The 18,242-nt window shown below is 45.4% G+C and overlaps 1 protein-coding gene across 4 annotated transcripts in view; it reads right to left on the bottom strand.

The window, feature by feature from the left end:
• CDHR5 (cadherin related family member 5) overlaps positions 1 to 17,658 on the bottom strand; it is a 70,017-nt gene extending 52,359 nt beyond the window's left edge. For 3 of the 4 annotated variants that reach the window (XM_083165332.1, XM_083165331.1, XM_083165329.1), the window contains exon 1: positions 17,508 to 17,658. In XM_083165332.1, coding sequence (XP_083021458.1) covers positions 17,508 to 17,568 — 61 coding nt within the window. In that variant the 5' untranslated portion in view covers positions 17,569 to 17,658. Of the gene's footprint in view, positions 1 to 7,140; positions 7,261 to 17,507 lie in introns of those variants that run through there. The other variant, XM_083165330.1, reaches the window with a different exon arrangement.
• Between the last annotated feature and the right edge of the window lie 584 nt (positions 17,659 to 18,242).

Genomic DNA, 18,242 nt, shown 5'->3' on the forward strand with positions numbered 1-18,242 from the left:
AGTGAGTTATTTGGCTGAACACCAGGCTAGTAGCAGGAACTCAAAGTAAATGGTCTGAAGAGCACAGTTACAGGGCTCACAAAGGATTAATGTGACTTTGAACTGGTGATTTGGTATACTTAGCACTCTTATGTAGATTTAAAGATTCACCACTTTATCTGTTTTGGAATATTTAGTAAAGTATAGCAAGCAATTGTGACACCCAAAGATAGTGTATTATACTGTGCTTCTCCAAGTAGAGCCTTTTCCTTAAAGTAATTTGTCTTTCTCTTTCATTCTTCCATTTGGCCCACATACTAGGGTACACATCCCCTGTAATGCAGCACACATCCTAGGGCACATGTCTACTGTAATGTAGCACACATCCTAGGGCACACATCCCCTGTAATGCAGCACACATCCCTTGCAATGCAGCACACTTCATAGGGAACAGGTCTACTGTAATGCAGCACACATCCCCTGTAATGCAGCACACATCCTAGGGCACACATCCCTTGTAATGCAGCACACATCCTATGGCACACATCCCTTGTAATGCAGCACACATCCTAGGGCAAAGGTCTTCTGTAATGCAGCACACATCCTAGGGCAAACATCCCCTGTAATGCAGCACACATCCTATGGCAAACATCCCTTGTAATGCAGCACACATCCTATGGGCACACATTACCTGTAATGCAGAACAAATCCTAGGGCACAAATGCCCTGTAATGCAGCACACATCCTGTGGCACACATCCCTTGTAATGCAGCACACATAATATGGGCACACATTCCCTGTAATGCAGAACAAATCCTAGGGCACAAATGCCCTGTAATGCAGCACACATCTTAGGGCAAACATCCCCTGTAATGCAGCACACATCCTATGGCACACATCCCCTGTAATGCAGCACACATCTTAGGGCAAACATCCCCTGTAATGCAGCACACATCCTATGGCACACATCCCTTGTAATGCAGCAGATATCCTATGGGCACATATCCCCTATAATGCAGCCCACATCCTAGGACAAACATCCCCTGTAATGCAGCACACATCCTGTGGCACACATCCCTTGTAATGCAGCACACATAATATGGGCACACATTCCCTGTAATGCAGAACAAATCCTAGGGCACAAATGCCCTGTAATGCAGCACACATCGCCTGTAATGCAGCACACTTCCTAGGCACACATCCCATGTAATGCAGAACAAATCCTAGGCACACATCCCATGTAATGCAGAACAAATCCTAGTGCACAGGTCTGCTGTAATGCAGCACACATCCTATGGCACACATTCCCTGTAATGCAGAACACATTCTAGGGCACAAATGCCCTGTAATGCAGCACACATCCTAGGGCAGACATCCCCTGTAATGCAGCACACATCGCCTGTAATGCAGCACACTTCCTAGGCACAGATCCCCTGTAAGGCAGAACAAATCTTAGGGCACAGGTCTACTGTAATGCAGCACACATCCTACGGCACACATCGCCTGTAATGGAATACACATCCTACGGCACACATCCCCTGTAATGCAGCACACTTCCTAGTTCACACATCCCCTGTAATGCAGCACACTTCCTAGTTCACACATACCCTGTAATGCAGCACACATCCTAGGGCACACATCTGGGGTGGATTTTCCACAAGGCAACCTAGGAGTCTGCCTAGGACCCAGCAGGTCACAAGGGGCCCCATAAAGATATCCTGGCACAGGGACCTACCCACACTCCCAAAGTCCTTTTGATAGGATAAAAACATTTTGGACACACAAAATGGTCTCATCTACTCTATTTGGCAGTCAGTTTACTGTAAATGTGAAACAGGAAATATGCCTAAATCCAAAAGACCTACAGATGGGGAAGGTCTCATCCTTGCAGGGGATGGCGATGGCGATGCCAGCCCCCATCCCCCGCCACCCGTCATCTGTACAGCGAGAAGGGGACGCGCGTGCACGAGATGCACGCGCGTCCCCTTCTGACAGCGCTTCCATCGCTTCCCCCGGGTCACCGCCGGCTTGTCGGCAGTCACCCGGGGACCCCGCCGCCTCCCCGCACCCCCCCCCCCCTAACCCCGTCCATCTCCCTGAAGCGGAGACGGACAGGGTTCCCATCGCCCCGCCGATGGAAACAGAGACGCGCATGCGCGTGATACGCACGCGCGCCTCAGTCAGATGGCGAGCCGGGCTGCTGGCGGATCGCCAGCGGTGGCGTTCTGGCGATTCGCCAGCTAAGAAGAGCCCGGCCCCATCTGTAGGTCCAAATTCAGATTTGATGTTTATGCAACGATAGACTGTGCATGTGCCAAGGTACTCTATCGATGCCGTCTGCAATCAGCTATGGATTGTTAGAAGGAGGGCCCCAACCCGCTGTCCTGCCTAGGCTCCATATGGTCTAAATCTGCCTCTGGCACACATCTCCTGTAATGTAACCCAATGCCTTGACAAAGCAGATGTACTGTACAGTAGTGAAATGTGCATCCGCATTCCCTGACCTTAGTCCTCTTCCTTGTATATCATCAATGTATACTTGTGTACATGTGACTACTGAGCTCTCAGGGAGATAAGAATGTGGGTCTATTCCTGCCTCTGTACAATATAGATATGGATAGATAGGGATTTCATGGTCCTTTACATGCACTAAAACTAAACATAGTGTAACAGGTTATACCCAGACCAACTACAAGGAAAGCAAGGAGATGTACATTATATCCTTTCAATACTGTCACCTGATATAAGGGTCTATATACTAAGCCTTAGAGAGAGCTAAAGTGTACAGACATAAAGTAACAATCAGCTCCTGTCATTTTCCAAACATTCGGCCTGATTCAGTAATGATCGCATATGCTAAATTGCTCACAGCAGCATAGCATATACGATCCGTAAGCAATGCAAATGCAGGAGGAGGTATATACCACCTCCTGCCTGCATCCCACGTCCTGCCTGCATCCCACGTCCTGCCTGCATACCACTTCCTACCTGCATACCACTTCCTGCCTGCAAACCACCACCTGCCTGCATCCCACGTCCTGCCTGCATCCCACGTCCTGCCTGCATACCACCCCCTGCCTGCATACCACTCCTACCTGCACACCACCTCCTGCCTGCACACCACCTCCTGCCTGCATACCACCCCCTGCCTGCATACCACCCCCTGCCTGCATACCACTTCCTACCTGCATACCACCTCCTGCCTGCATCCCACATCCTGCCTGCATACCACCCCCTGCCTGCATACCACCCCCTGCCTGCATACCACTTCCTACCTGCATACCACCTCCTGCCTGCATACCACCCCCTGCCTGCATACCACCCCCTGCCTGCATACCACTTCCTACCTGCATACCACTTCCTGCCTGCATCCCACGTCCTGCCTGCATCCCACGTCCTGCCTGCATACCACTTCCTACCTGCATACCACCTCCTGCCTGCATCCCACATCCTGCCTGCATACCACCCCCTGCCTGCATACCACCCCCTGCCTGCATACCACTTCCTACCTGCATACCACCTCCTGCCTGCATACCACCCCCTGCCTGCATACCACCCCCTGCCTGCATACCACTTCCTACCTGCATACCACTTCCTGCCTGCATCCCACGTCCTGCCTGCATCCCACGTCCTGCCTGCATACCACTTCCTACCTGCATACCACCTCCTGCCTGCATCCCACATCCTGCCTGCATACCACTTCCTACCTGCATACCACTTCCTGCCTGCAAACCACCACCTGCCTGCATCCCACGTCCTGCCTGCATCCCACGTCCTGCCTGCATCCCACATCCTGCCTGCATACCACTTCCTACCTGCATACCACCTCCTGCCTGCACACCACCTCCTACCTGCATACCATCTCCTGCCTGCACACCACCTCCTACCTGCATACCACCTCCTGCCTGCACACCACCTCCTGCCTGCAAACCACCACCTGCCTGCATGCCACCCCCCTGCCTGCATACCAACCCCTATCTGCATACCACTCCTACCTGCATACCACTTCCTGCCTGCACACCACCTCCTGCCTAAATACCACTTCCTGCCTGCACACCACCTCCTGCCTGCATACCACCTACTGCCTGCATACCACTTCCTGCATGCATACCACATCCTGCCTGCTTACCGCCTCCTGCCTGCCTACCACTTCCTGCCTGCAACCCAATCCCTGCCAGCATACCACCTCCTGCCTGCATACCACCCTCTGCCTGCATACAACATCCTGCCTGCATCCCACTCCCTGCCAGCATACTACCTCCTGCCTGCATACCACCCTCTGCCTGCATACTACCTCCTGCCTGCATCCCACTCCCTGCCTGCATACTACCTCCTGTCTGCATCCCACTCCCTGCCAGCATACCACCTCCTGCCGCATACCACCCTCTGCCAGCATACCACCCCCTGCCTGCATACTTCCTCCTACCTGCATACCACCTCCTGTCCGCATCCCAATCCCTGCCAGCATACCACCCCCTGCCTGCATACCACCTCCTGCCAGCATACCACCTCCTGCCTGCATACCACCTCCTGCCTGCATCCCACTCCCTGCCAGCATACCACCTAATGCCTGCATACCACCCTCTGCCTGCATACTAACTCCTAGCTGCATCACACTCCCTGCCTGCATACTACTTCCTGTCTGCATCCCACTCCCTGCCAGCATACCACCTAATGCCTGCATACTAACTCCTGCCTGCATCCCACTCCCTGCCTGCGTACCACCTCCTGTCTGCATCCCACTCCCTGCCAGCATACCACCTAATGCCTGCATAACCACCCTCTGCCTGCATACTACCTCCTGCCTGCATCCCACTCCCTGCCTGCATACTACCTCCTGCCTGCATACTACCTCCTGCCTGCATACCACCTCCTGCCTGCATACCACCTCCTGTCTGCATCCCACTCCCTGCCAGCATACCACCTCCTGCCTGCATACCACCTCCTGTCTGCATCCCACTCCCTGCCAGCATACCACCTAATGCCTGCATACTATCTCCTGCCTGCATCCCACTCCCTGCCTGCATCCCACTCCCTGCCTGCATCCCACCCCCTGCGTGCATACCACCTCCTGTCTGCATTTGAGATCACTTCAAACTGAGATGCAATTGCAGTTTAAGAAGAATACTGGTTGCAGTGTCCCTCTGCCACTGCAGCCTGAGTAAGTCTCACCCTACTCAGGCTACCTGTCGCAGGGTGGCTTGCAAAGTCAAAAAAACGGTCCCTTCTCATGAATACCTCTTCCTGTCAATCAGACAGAGGTGATTTCAAGATATGACAACTAGGTTCAAGAGAGAACCAAAGAGAAAAAAAAGAAAACTCTGTTTGGGGGCACTCTTATGTTCAAAAGGATTATCAGAACTATGACTACTTATAAGATATCACTTTTATTTATAATTTAATTAAAATGAGTGACCACCTCTTATGGTCTATGTTTACACACTGCGAAAATATGTTCATAAATTCAACTATCCACAGCTATCTTTTTCTAACATTAAATTTCAAGGTGTGAAAATTTGTGAAAAATGACCATCATATCTCCAGCCACCTGTTATCCAAACTCTGGAATAATTGTGTGGTTAAATCATAGGTAATTTCCGCCTTTTATCCTATCTGCGCATACAATCTTTCTTCCACTTGGGTATTAAATGGTCAGAAAATCAAAGAGTCAGCCCTGTATAGGGCAATCTCACTTCTGCTGTTCATCCTTCATGCCATCAGGTAGAGGAAGGAGAATGAGAGAGTGAGGAGCCCCAGGGTTATGACTGAGGGATAGAACAGATAGCTGACAGTAGTGCTAATATGGTTTTTCAGATATCCCTGTTGCCATACAGGCATTGCAGGGTACTTCTCTGAAGCACAATCAGCCTTTGTGTCTGCTATGAGAGTGTTCCATACAATATGAAGTAGTAATCAATCACTAATACAGCAAATATCCCTAAAGATTATTAGTGATCATCCCTGACAGTCTGTGCCACTTCTGCTTTTTACCCTCATATTTAAAATAGCGGAGGGAAAATGAGAGAGTGGGAATCTCCCGGGTTGTGACCGAGGATAGATTATATAGCTGATTGCATTGCTGACAGTTGAGACACAGGTGACCCTGGTACTATATATGCATTGCAGGATATATCCCTGGTTCATTGACAGCTCTCATACTAGCTATTGAAGTAATAGATATAGTTAAGAAAATTAGATGAAATTGTAGCTGGTCACAATATAATTATGTTACTTTATATATCACCAGTCAATTTGCCTGCAGCTGTATCCATTTTTGTATCAACAGTCAATTGCCCGCAGCTTTCTAATAGTTAGCAACTACCCTTGTACACATGGTAACTTACACTCACAAATTGTATTACTATATAACACGCTCAGCACATTCTAAACTTTGTATCCCTCTGTACCTCATAAGAGTGCCCACAAACAGAGTTTTCTTTTTTTCCTCTTTGATTCTCTTTTGAACCTAGCATTCATATTTGACATTTTTCGAAATCTCGGGGTGCACCACTGACTGTCACATGTCAAAACCTAGGGGGTTATTCTAGTTCATTCTTTCTGACAAAATCCTTCTTAGATGGACAAAACCATGTGCACTGCGGGTGGGACAGATGTAACTTGTGCAGAGAGAATTAGATTTGGGTGGGGTTTTTCTTCAAAGTGAGATCTATATTGCAGTGTAAAATCATGCAGTCAGTATTTTCCCTGCACAGAAACAAAATAACTCACCCAAATCTAATTCTCTCTGCACATGTTACATCTGCCCCCCTGCAGTGCACATGGTTTTGTCCATCTAAGAAGCATTTTGTCAGAAAGAATGAACTAGAATAAACCCCCTAGTGATGTTTATCAAATGTGACTGGGCGACCAATAGGAGATTAGCAACTCCAACAGTCAGTAGTTCGATAGGATTCCAATAAACAAAGACCAGAATTTCTAATAAATCACATTAATAGTGCATAATAGACTGGTGCGGCCCTTATTCCCAATCCCTTTTCCCCCCTTTCACGCGTGATTTCAAGATAGCAATGCAAGCACATGCGTAGAAAAGATCCTGAGCAGTTTCCAGAACATTGAACCTTATGCAACATGCCAGTTTTTAGCTGGTTAGATTGTACTTTAAAGCTGCCCATATATTTGTCTGATTTGGCCACTTTTTACCCGATTCCAACGGATTGATGTTTGACATCTGATCTGATTTGGTGCGCGGTCCTGGAAGATCAGTTATGATCCGGAGATCAGATATGCTTGCACGTCCGTCCTCCACCTTAGACAGCCTCCCTGCAGTGGGGAATGGTATCACATGCAATACTGTATATCACATGCGATCTTGCCGCCTGTGAAGTTCCTGTGGCGGCTCAAGGGGGATGGGCTGCGGCTTCGCCAGGGGAGAAGTCGCAGTAGTGTATGCGGGGGCATACTGTAAGTCTCTGAATTTGTTCTCTCTCCAAGGCTTAGTACATAGACACTATGATGCTGTAGCTAAATGTTTTCATTTTCATCTCGTAGAAATAATTATTACATGTCTATGGATACAAAGGGCATCATACAGTATATAAAGCTCATTACATGAGTCAGGGTTGAATTGCCTCTATAAAGAGGGCAGACGCAATAGACACAGAGAACATTGTCATGTCATTAGCTGCACTTACGAAACCTTAATAGTGATGCCTGTTTAACAGCTAACTGTGTCATACAGCATGCTCCCTGCGAATGATTATATCGTGACTGGCGTATGTATAGCATTGCCATAAATTGATAATCACATCACCGTGTGCAGTGACTACAAACTTTTAGTACTGAATAAATTTGCATAGGAAATGGAACCTGCTTTATCAAGTGGTTAATCATTAACACTGTGGCACTGAATACTGTGCGAATATTACAACGAGACACAGAAAGAGAGAGAGAGAGATCCATTCCAAGAAATGCTACTATATCAAGATCAGATGTTTTATTGAGCTGTGAATAAAAATTTACCGTACGAACACACGATAACATTAGATTCTATTGTTACATCAATCAGCCAATATGCAATAGAGGCACACATACTGTAATAGCGACCGTCAAATATACAGGATCTAAGCCCCCCCGGTTTACCACACTCCATGTAATAAGAGACATGAAGATATGAAGGAGGACTGAGTTTAACGTCTGTAATCAGATACTGTTATTTCCTTATACAATTCTCTTTCTTAATTATTGACTAAATAAATACAGTAGGTGAAAATTTGCATCCACATCCAACTTCTTGGCAGCTGTAGAAATGGACCACCATTTTGGGTAGGTTACGGTGAGGAGAGGGAGGGTTGGGGGGAGTTAAGTTAAGATGCAGGGCGAGGGATTAGGTTTAGGCGGCTAGGTTAAGCATTAACGGGAATGGTTTTGTTTTCTTGGTATAGTTATCTCATTTGCACACCATAAGACACATATATATACACACACACATGCATACACATGTGAGCAGCAGCATGATATGTCCTACCTACAGTATGTGTTAACTGTTCAGGGCTGATATTAATAAAAGTACATTTTTTTAAGTAAAATTTAAAAAAAAATACTTAATAGTGTCTCTTTTCTTTAATTGTGCCCTCACCCAGAGTACTTTTTTATTTTATTTTCGTTTGCATACGTTGTATGGGGACTCTGGGGAGCACTACTGACTGGCCATAGGGCTCCACCTATCAATTATAATACTTGTGGTAGGGGTGAGGCATGAGCTGCTAACAGGCGGGATTCCGACGGTCATTAGACTGACAGGACTCCGACAGGGGGTGTGCGCTACGTAGTCCCTTGCAATCTCGTTGTGTTCGCAACAGGTTCTATTCTCCTTCTATGTGGGTCGTGGGCCCCAACGAGGGAGAATATCACCTGTAAGTTAGAGTCCCGACTGTCGGCCTATTAATAGCTGGAATTCTGATGTCGGTCTACTGACTATCGGAATCTTGACTGTCAGGAGGCCATCCTGCACCCTGTGGTAGCATTAGAGGTCTAAATAATATGTATTGGATTCCCAATATTTTAGTCAGACCAACACATTCGTCTTTATTTATAAAAATTATAATCCTATACCTATTTGTTTTTCCCCTTTATATTTTTGAATTATAAAACATCACTATGAAATAAAAACCAATGCATGCCACATATATCTGTCATATATAGAGTATTAATGAAAGACAGGCAGCACTCACTCCATTTAAATAGATAAAAAGTGAGTACACATCTCATGGGCAGTACGGACGGTGTAATGGTTAGCATTACTGCCTCACAGCGCTGAGATCATGGGTTCGATTCCCACCATGGCTCTAACTGTGTGGAGTTTGTATATTCTCCCCGTATGTGTGTGGGTTTCCTCCGGGTACTCCAGTTTCCTCCCACAATACTGGTAGGCTAATTGGCTCCTGACAAATTAACCCTATAATGTCTGTGTACGTGTGGTAGGGAATATTGGGCCTTATTCTGGTTGGAGCGGCCAAACGTGCGTACGTTCCAAAACAACGTACGCTATCCGTACGCGGCCGTTGGGGTTAAGTCCACCCACAACTCAGCCACATACGTACGGGCAGAAACAACGTCGAAGGGGAGTGGCGTACAAATGTGCGTACGCCAACGTACACGGACGGGCCAGCCCTTACACTCCGACAACTGGCGTACAATTGAGCGTACACCACCGTTTACGGACGTCTCTCGGCCGTCTTCCCACCGACTTCTTGCGGCTATCTGAGCGTACGCCAGCTTGCACGGACGGGTCCCTATTGTTTTCAATAGAAAAGTCAGCTTATGTCACCGCTCGTGAGAGTGAGCGTACGTCCGTGTACGCTGACATACCCTTCACATATATGGACCTGCAAATCTTGCCTTTCAACTATAATTATGAAAATTAATTAATTGATTGAATTAATTAATGTGCAAAATAGTGGGCATGGGCTTAAAACATTGCTGAAACATCCTTTGTAGGTGTTAGATGTGGTTTATGTTATTGTATCCTAAATACAAAACCTATGTTTGTATTAGAGTGAACACGTTGACACATGTCGACTTGTGTACATTGAGTGTGCTACTGTGTAAAGTCTATGAAAGCACGTAGTGAATGTGTATAACTGTTTAGCAAATACCTACCTTAGCATATATAAGCAGGTCTTAAAAAGAATCTTACCTTAAATTAAACAAACCTTTAAATGTAGAGAAGTATAGAAAGATAAGCTTCCAATGTGTTTGAGTGCTGTGTGTGGCTTGCAGGTAGTGAAATCATGGTTTGGACTTAATAGACTGCAGCATTGGTTATTACATTCAGGTGTATGTGTTTGGTAGTAATCAGCGTAAATTAGCAAATCCAGGCGCACGCTGGCATGCGGTATCTGTAGGGGTGGTTTGAGATGGCGGTTGGCGGCCGCCTGTTTTGTGTCCGAAATGAACGGTGCCTTAGTCGATCGTGCGGTAGTAGCACCGCTCATTTTTGGTGCACACCCCCGTGTACGCCCATATTTACGCCCATTTTCCCTCATTATTTCGGCCGCTCCCCTCTTCACGCCCCTATGCCGCCCCCAATGCCCGTACACTCGCGTATAGGTTTTTTCGCACGTAGAGGCCCGTCCATAAGCGTTTTGGGGTGTTCGCGCCTGCGCATTAGCGAATGTACGCATGCGCAGATCATAAAAAAGCCCGGGACGTACGCGTACGGCCCGGCCGCTCCAACCAGAATAAGGCCCCTAGAGTGTAAGCTCCACTGGGGCAAGTACTGATGTTAATGTTCAACTATACTCTGTAAAGTGCTGCGGAATATGTGTGCGCTATATAAGAAACTGTTAATAAATAAATAAATAAGCATCCACATTGTGTAAAAGAAGACAAGCAGCCCATGCAGGTCAATGCAAAAAGTTAATTTATTTGAAATCTATTAGCCATAGGTTAGCTCCATCCTCCTGCAGGAGTCTGAGGCATTTCATTGTTATAGGTACACATGTAGGAATATTATAGTACAGATGCTGTGATCTAATCTCCATGACTGAGACCCTTGGTATCCAGACCATTTGTTTACAGCAAAAAGATAGACAACCATTAGGTCGACATGGGTTTTTTGAGCCGACAAGTGCTGACAGGCGGTATTTCATGCCCTACCATCCACTAGGGCGAGGTGTGAGAATAAAATAGCGTGCCGAGCGCAGCGAGGTACCCTGCCCGACGCATAGCGAGTGATGCGAGGGGCTGCGGTTCACTTCAAACTGTGTCCATGTCGACTGTGTCGACATTTGGGTCAATAAACAGTGAAAAACCCCATGTCGACCTTTTGACTGTCAACCTAGACACTGTCGACCTAATGGTAGTGTCCACCTTTTTGCTTGTCGAACTAATGGTGTCGACCTAATGGTTGTCTATCTTTTTGCCGTAGATCCCTTGTCCCGCTTCCGAGACCCTTGCCTTTGGATCATATATATATATATATATATATATATATATATATATATATATATATACATACTGTGTATATATATATGGATGATAGGGCAAATGCCGGGGTGCCTTCTTGAGATTGTACACGATACAGATTACCTCCTGGCCCAATTGGACCTAGTAGGGAGAAGCGGCACTCCACGGACTTTAAACAAATTTCTGGTTTATTCCATATTAAAACAGCAAAATAGTAAACAACTCGTGAGCCAATCCATGCTTCCCAACTTTAGGAACTCTGCAGGCAGGACCTACTGTATGCGTGCGTCGAAGGTACTTGCCTGAAATTTGGGGGCATGGCAGCAAGGGAGCGTGGCCTTCAAATTGTGTCTTTCTCGCAAGGCCACGTTTCCGTTTTGATGCTGTGCTATTCACCACTGTTCAGCAGGTGACATGGGGAACTCCCTACTGCCCCCCCCCCCCCGCTCCCCCAGAGCTCACGTGTGTGTTTTGCATTATTAATTCTACTAGACCATTGTCTTATCCCTACATACCTGTGTCATCCATGTTTTAGACTTTTTTTGCATGTACCGTTACAAAGAGTAATTAGAAGATTAAAACTGAAATAGAAGTAGCTGAGAGATGTTTTATATTGTAACAAGTGCCAATAGATGATGGTAGACACGACTGATTGGCGGTGTTAGACACACCCATTGGGTGGTGTTAGACACACCCAATAGGTGCTGTTAGACACACCTCTTTGATAGGACAGCCCCTAATAAAATGTGCTGCGCACGACTATGTACAGTATGCAGGGAACTTTGATAAAATGGGTATCGGAGTCCCCTTGCGGGCTTCACAGGTATCCGCGTTCCCTCGCGGGGCTCGCTGCGCTCGCTGCGCTCGCCACACTTTCTATTCTCAACTCCACGCCAACGTGGATAGTGGGGGGTATGAAAAGGTCGCTTCGGGTTCACGTTTATAGTGGGGGGGGTTACTATATAACACGCTCAGCACATTCTAAACTTTGTATCCCTCTGTACCTCATAAGAGTGCCCACAAACAGAGTTTTCTTTTTCCTCTTTGATTCTCTTTTGAACCTAGCAGTCATATTTGACATTTTTCTAAATCTCGGGGTGCACCACTGACTGTCACATGTCAAAACCTAGTGATGTTTATCAAAGGGTGACTGGGCGACCAATAGGAGATTAGCAACTCCAACAGTCAGTAGTTCGATAGGATTCCAATAAACAAAGACCAGAATTTCTAATAAATCACATTAATAGTGCATAATAGACTGGTGCGGCCCTTATTCCCAATCCCCCCTTTCACGCGTGATTTCAAGATAGCAATGCCAGCCCAGGACCCATCCTGCACATGCGTAGAAAAGTTCCTGAGCAGTTTCCAGAACATTGAACCTTATGCAACATGCCAGTTTTTAGCTGGTTAGATTGTACTTTAAAGCTGCCCATATATTTGTCTGATTTGGCCACTTTTTACCCGATTCCAACGGATTGATGTTTGACATCTGATCTGATTTGGTGCGCGGTCCTGGAAGATCAGTTATGATCCGGAGATCAGATATGCTTGCACGTCCGTCCTCCACCTTAGACAGCCTCCCTGCAGTGGGGAATGGTATCACATGCAATACTGTATATCACATGCGATCTTGCCGCCTGTGAAGTTCCTGTGGCGGCTCAAGGGGGATGGGCTGCGGCTTCGCCAGGGGAGAAGTCGCAGTAGTGTATGCGGGGGCATACTGTAAGTCTCTGAATTTGTTCTCTCTCCAAGGCTTAGTACATAGACACTATGATGCTGTAGCTAAATGTTTTCATTTTCATCTCGTAGAAATAATTATTACATGTCTATGGATACAAAGGGCATCATACAGTATATAAAGCTCATTACATGAGTCAGGGTTGAATTGCCTCTATAAAGAGGGCAGACGCAATAGACACAGAGAACATTGTCATGTCATTAGCTGCACTTACGAAACCTTAATAGTGATGCCTGTTTAACAGCTCACTGTGTGATACAGCATGCTCCCTGCGAATGATTATATCGTGACTGGCGTATGTATAGCATTGCCATAAATTGATTATCACATCACCGTGTGCAATGACTACAAACTTTTAGTACTGAATAAATTTGCATAGGAAATGGAACCTGCTTTATCAAGTGGTTAATCATTAACACTGTGGCACTGAATACTGTGCGAATATTATAACGAGACACAGAAAGAGAGAGAGAGAGATCCATTCCAAGAAATGCTACTATATCAAGATCAGATGTTTTATTGAGCTGTGAATAAAAATTTACCGTACGAACACACGATAACATTAGATTCTATTGTTACATCAATCAGCCAATATGCAATAGAGGCACACATACTGTAATAGCGACCGTGAAATATACAGGATCTAAGCCCCCCCGGTTTACCACACTCCATGTAATAAGAGACATGAAGATATGAAGGAGGACTGAGTTTAACGTCTGTAATCAGATACTGTTATTTCCTTATACAATTCTCTTTCTTAATTATTGACTAAATAAATACAGTAGGGAAAAATTTGCATCCACATCCAACTTCTTGGCAGCTGTAGAAATGGACCACCATTTTGGGTAGGTTACGGTGAGGAGAGGGAGGGTTGGGGGGGAGTTAAGTTAAGCTTCAGGGCGAGGGATTAGGTTTAGGCGGCTAGGTTAAGCATTAACGGGAATGGTTTTGTTTTCTTGGTATAGTTATCTAAGACACATATATATAGACACACATGCATACACATGTGAGCAGCAGCATGATATGTCCTACCTACAGTATGTGTTGACTGTTCAGGGCTGATATTAATAAAAGTACATTTTTTTAAGTAAAATTTAAAAAAAAATACTTAATAGTGTCTCTTTTCTTTAATTGTGCCCTCACCCAGAGTACTTTTTTATTTTATTTTCGTTTGCATACGTTGTATGGGGACTCTGGGGAGCACTACTGACTGGCCATAGGGTTCCACCTATCAATTATAATACTTTTGGTAGGGGTGAGGCATGAGCTGCTGACAGGCGGGAATTCCGACGGTCATTAGACTGACAGGACTCCGACAGGGGGTGTGCGCTACGAAGTCCCTTGCAATCTCGTTGTGTTCGCAACAGGTTCTATTCTCCTTCTATGTGGGTCGTGGGCCCCAACGAGGGATAATATCACCTGTAAGTTAGAGTCCCGACTGTCGGCCTATTAATAGCCAGAATTCTGATGTCGGTCTACTGACTATCGGAATCTTGACTGTCAGGAGGCCATCCTGCACCCTGTGGTAGCATTAGAGGTCTAAATAATATTTATTGGATTTCCAATATTTTAGTCAGACCAACACAGTCTTCTTTATTTATAAAAATTATAATCCTATACCTATTTGTTTTTCCCCTTTATATTTTTGAATTATAAAACATCACTATGAAATGAAAACCAATGCATGCCACATATATCTGTCATATATAGAGTATTAATGAAAGACAGGCAGCACTCACTCCATTTAAATAGATAAAATGTGAGTACCCATCTCATGGGCAGTACGGACGGTGTAATGGTTAGCATTACTGCCTCACAGCGCTGAGGTCATGGGTTCGATTCCCACCATGGCTCTAACTGTGTGGTGTTTGTATATTCTCCCCGTACGTGTGTGGGTTTCCTCCGGGTACTCCAGTTTCCTCCCACAATACTGGTAGGCTAATTGGCTCCCGACAAATTAACCCTAGAATGTCTGTGTACGTGTGGTAGGGAATATAGAGTTTAAGCTCCACTGGGGCAAGTACTGATGTGAATGTTCAACTATACTCTGTAAAGTGCTGCGGAATATGTGTGCGCTATATAAGAAACTGATAATAAATAAATAAGCATCCACATTGTGTAAAAGAAGACAAGCAGCCCATGCAGGTCAATGCAAAAAGTTAATTTATTTGAAATCTATTAGCCATAGGTTAGCTCCATCCTCCTGCAGGAGTCTGAGACATTTCATTGTAATAGGTACACATGTAGGAATATTATAGTACAGATGCTGTGATCTGATCTCCATGACTGAGACCCTTGGTATCCAGACCATTTGTTTACAGCAAAAAGATAGACAACCATTAGGTCGACATGGGTTTTTTGAGCCGACAAGTGCTGACAGGCGGTATTTCATGCCCTACCATCCACTAGGGCGAGGTGTGAGAATAAAATAGCGTGCCGAGCGCAGCGAGGTACCCTGCCCGACGCGGGATGCGGTCATTCGTCAGACTGCATTTAGGTCTACAGTCATTAGGTCGACCCCACTAGGTCGACTGGCAGGAAGGTCGACCTGACTTAAGGTCGACATGGGCCAAGGTCGACATGACTTAAGGTCGAATTTGCATAAAGGTCGACATGAGGAAGGTCGACTGGTCATAAGGTCGACATGGGTTTTTCACTGTTTTTTGAGCCGACATGTGCCGACAGGCGGTATTTCATGCCCTACCATCCACTAGGGCATGGTGGGAGAATAAAATAGTGTGCCGAGCGCAGCGAGGCACCGTGCCCGAAGCATTGCGAGCGAAGCGAGCGTTGCGAGGGTCCGATTCTCATTGCCAACTGTGTCCATGTCGACTGTGTCGACATTCGGATCAAAAAACAGTGAAAAACCCATGTCGACCTTATGACCAGTCGACCTTCCTCATGTCGACCTTTATGCAAATTCGACCTTAAGTCATGTCGACCTTGGCCCATGTCGACCTTAAGTCAGGTCGACCTTCCTGCCGGTCGACCTAGTGGGGTCGACCTAATGACTGTAGACCTAAATGCAGTCTGACGAATGATCCCATTCCCCCGATGCATAGCGAGTGATGCGAGGGGCTGCGGTTCACTTCAAACTCTGTCCATGTCGACTGTGTTGACATTTGGGTCAATAAACAGTGAAAAACCCCATGTCGACCTTTTGACTGTCAACCTAGACACTGTCGACCTAATGGTAGTGTCCACCTTTTTGCACGTCGACCTTTTTGCTTGTCGAACTAATGGTGTCGACCTAATGGTTGTCTATCTTTTTGCTGTAGATCCCTTGTCCCACTTCCGAGACCCTTGCCTTTGGATTATATATATATATATATATATATATATATATATATATATACATACTGTGTATATATATATATATATATATATATATATATATATATATATATAGAATCCAGTTTGTCCGGCACTCTGGATGATAGGGCAAATGCCGGGGTGCCTTCTTGAGATTGTACACAATACAGATTACCTCCTGGCCCAATTGGACCTAGTAGGGAGAAGCGGCACTCCACGGACTTTAAACGAATTTCTGGTTTATTCCATATTAAAACAGCAAAATAGTACACATGTCAACGTTTCAAGACCTCTCGGTCTTTTCCTCAAGACTCGTACTGTGATAGTGAGGTGATGCTGTGCTCGTGAAAAAAGGCTGGTGCAGCCTATCTTACCTTATATAGCTATATAAGGTAAGATAGGCTGCACCAGCCTTTTTTTACGAGCACAGCATCACCTTACTATCACAGTACGAGTCTTGAGGAAAAGACCGAGAGGTCTTGAAACGTTGACACCTGTACTATTTTGCTGTTTTAATATGGAATAAACCAGAAATTCGTTTAAAGTCCGTGGAGTGCCGCTTCTCCCTACTAGGTCCAATTGGGCCAGGAGGTAATCTGTATTGTATATATATATATATATATATATATATATATATATCTAGTGTCCGTGAGTCTCCGAAACACTGCCATCTGCCTGTAGAGAGTCTATCTACATCTCTTTCTCACATGTACACAAAGTACTTACTAGGCTTACTAGTATTATATATGTAGCAGTATAACTACTAGTGCTGTGAATATAAAAAATCCAGACTCCCGTATACAATATGTCCAGTATATTAAGAGGGGACACATACTGCCCCTAAATCATTCTTACTTATAATATATCAACATTGTCTCATTTACATGTCACAGTTGACCCAAAAGCTTGCACTTTAAAATCCATTGTTATAGCTAATAATAAACACAGTCAATTTAAATCCACCTTTCTTGCTTCCACCAGAGACCAGCAAGATACACTATATTTGTATAGACATTAATTTTTTTTTAATTATAGGTTTAATGGAACTTACCTTGTGATAAACATCCCATAGGCAAAAAGAACAAAGCACATAGGGCCAAAATAGGCCCCATTTTAGGCAGGACAATCCAGATCCCCGTCTTAAAGATACCGGGTTTATTGGGACTCAGATGGTTCTTTTCAGTTAGAAGACTGAAGGTAGATTGAACATAGAGCTTATTGTTGCTGTCAGACAGCATTAACCTTTGAATCCATCCCTGTTATTCGTTCACTTATTTATGGCTGTGCCGATAAGAAGTGTCATCGCATATTAACAGTCATACAGTGCCTGTATATTCATCTATCTTTTATGTCAACGTATAGGGCCAAATGTAGTGATGTGCAATTTTTTACACACCTAAAAAAATCACAAATGTCAAATGTTTAGATTTCCCCCCCGAACATTGCACATTTAATAGGGTGCGATTTTTTAGCACAAACCAGAAATCGATTGCAATTTCTGGTGATTCTTTAGTATTTTGAAAGTGCTTTTTTATTGGTGATCAGCCCAGGGCTCTTTCAGCTGGTCCTGTTCCAGGTCCTGTGCCAGCACTGGGCTCTTGGATAAGTCCTGGTTCCAAAAATATGGGGGGCAAAAGAAGTAGGGGTCCCCCATAGTTTTTAAACCAGCACCAAGGTTGAACAGTCATCAGGGTAGTGCCACATCAGGGGGACATTTTTATGTAAAATCCCCTGGCCTAGGCATTATCCCTGTGACTGGTCAGTCCTGACTCTGGGGAAGTGGGGA

The sequence above is a fragment of the Crinia signifera genome, chromosome 11 (assembly GCF_055691185.1).
Source record: "Crinia signifera chromosome 11, ASM5569118v1, whole genome shotgun sequence".
Taxonomy (NCBI): Eukaryota; Metazoa; Chordata; class Amphibia; order Anura; family Myobatrachidae; genus Crinia; species Crinia signifera.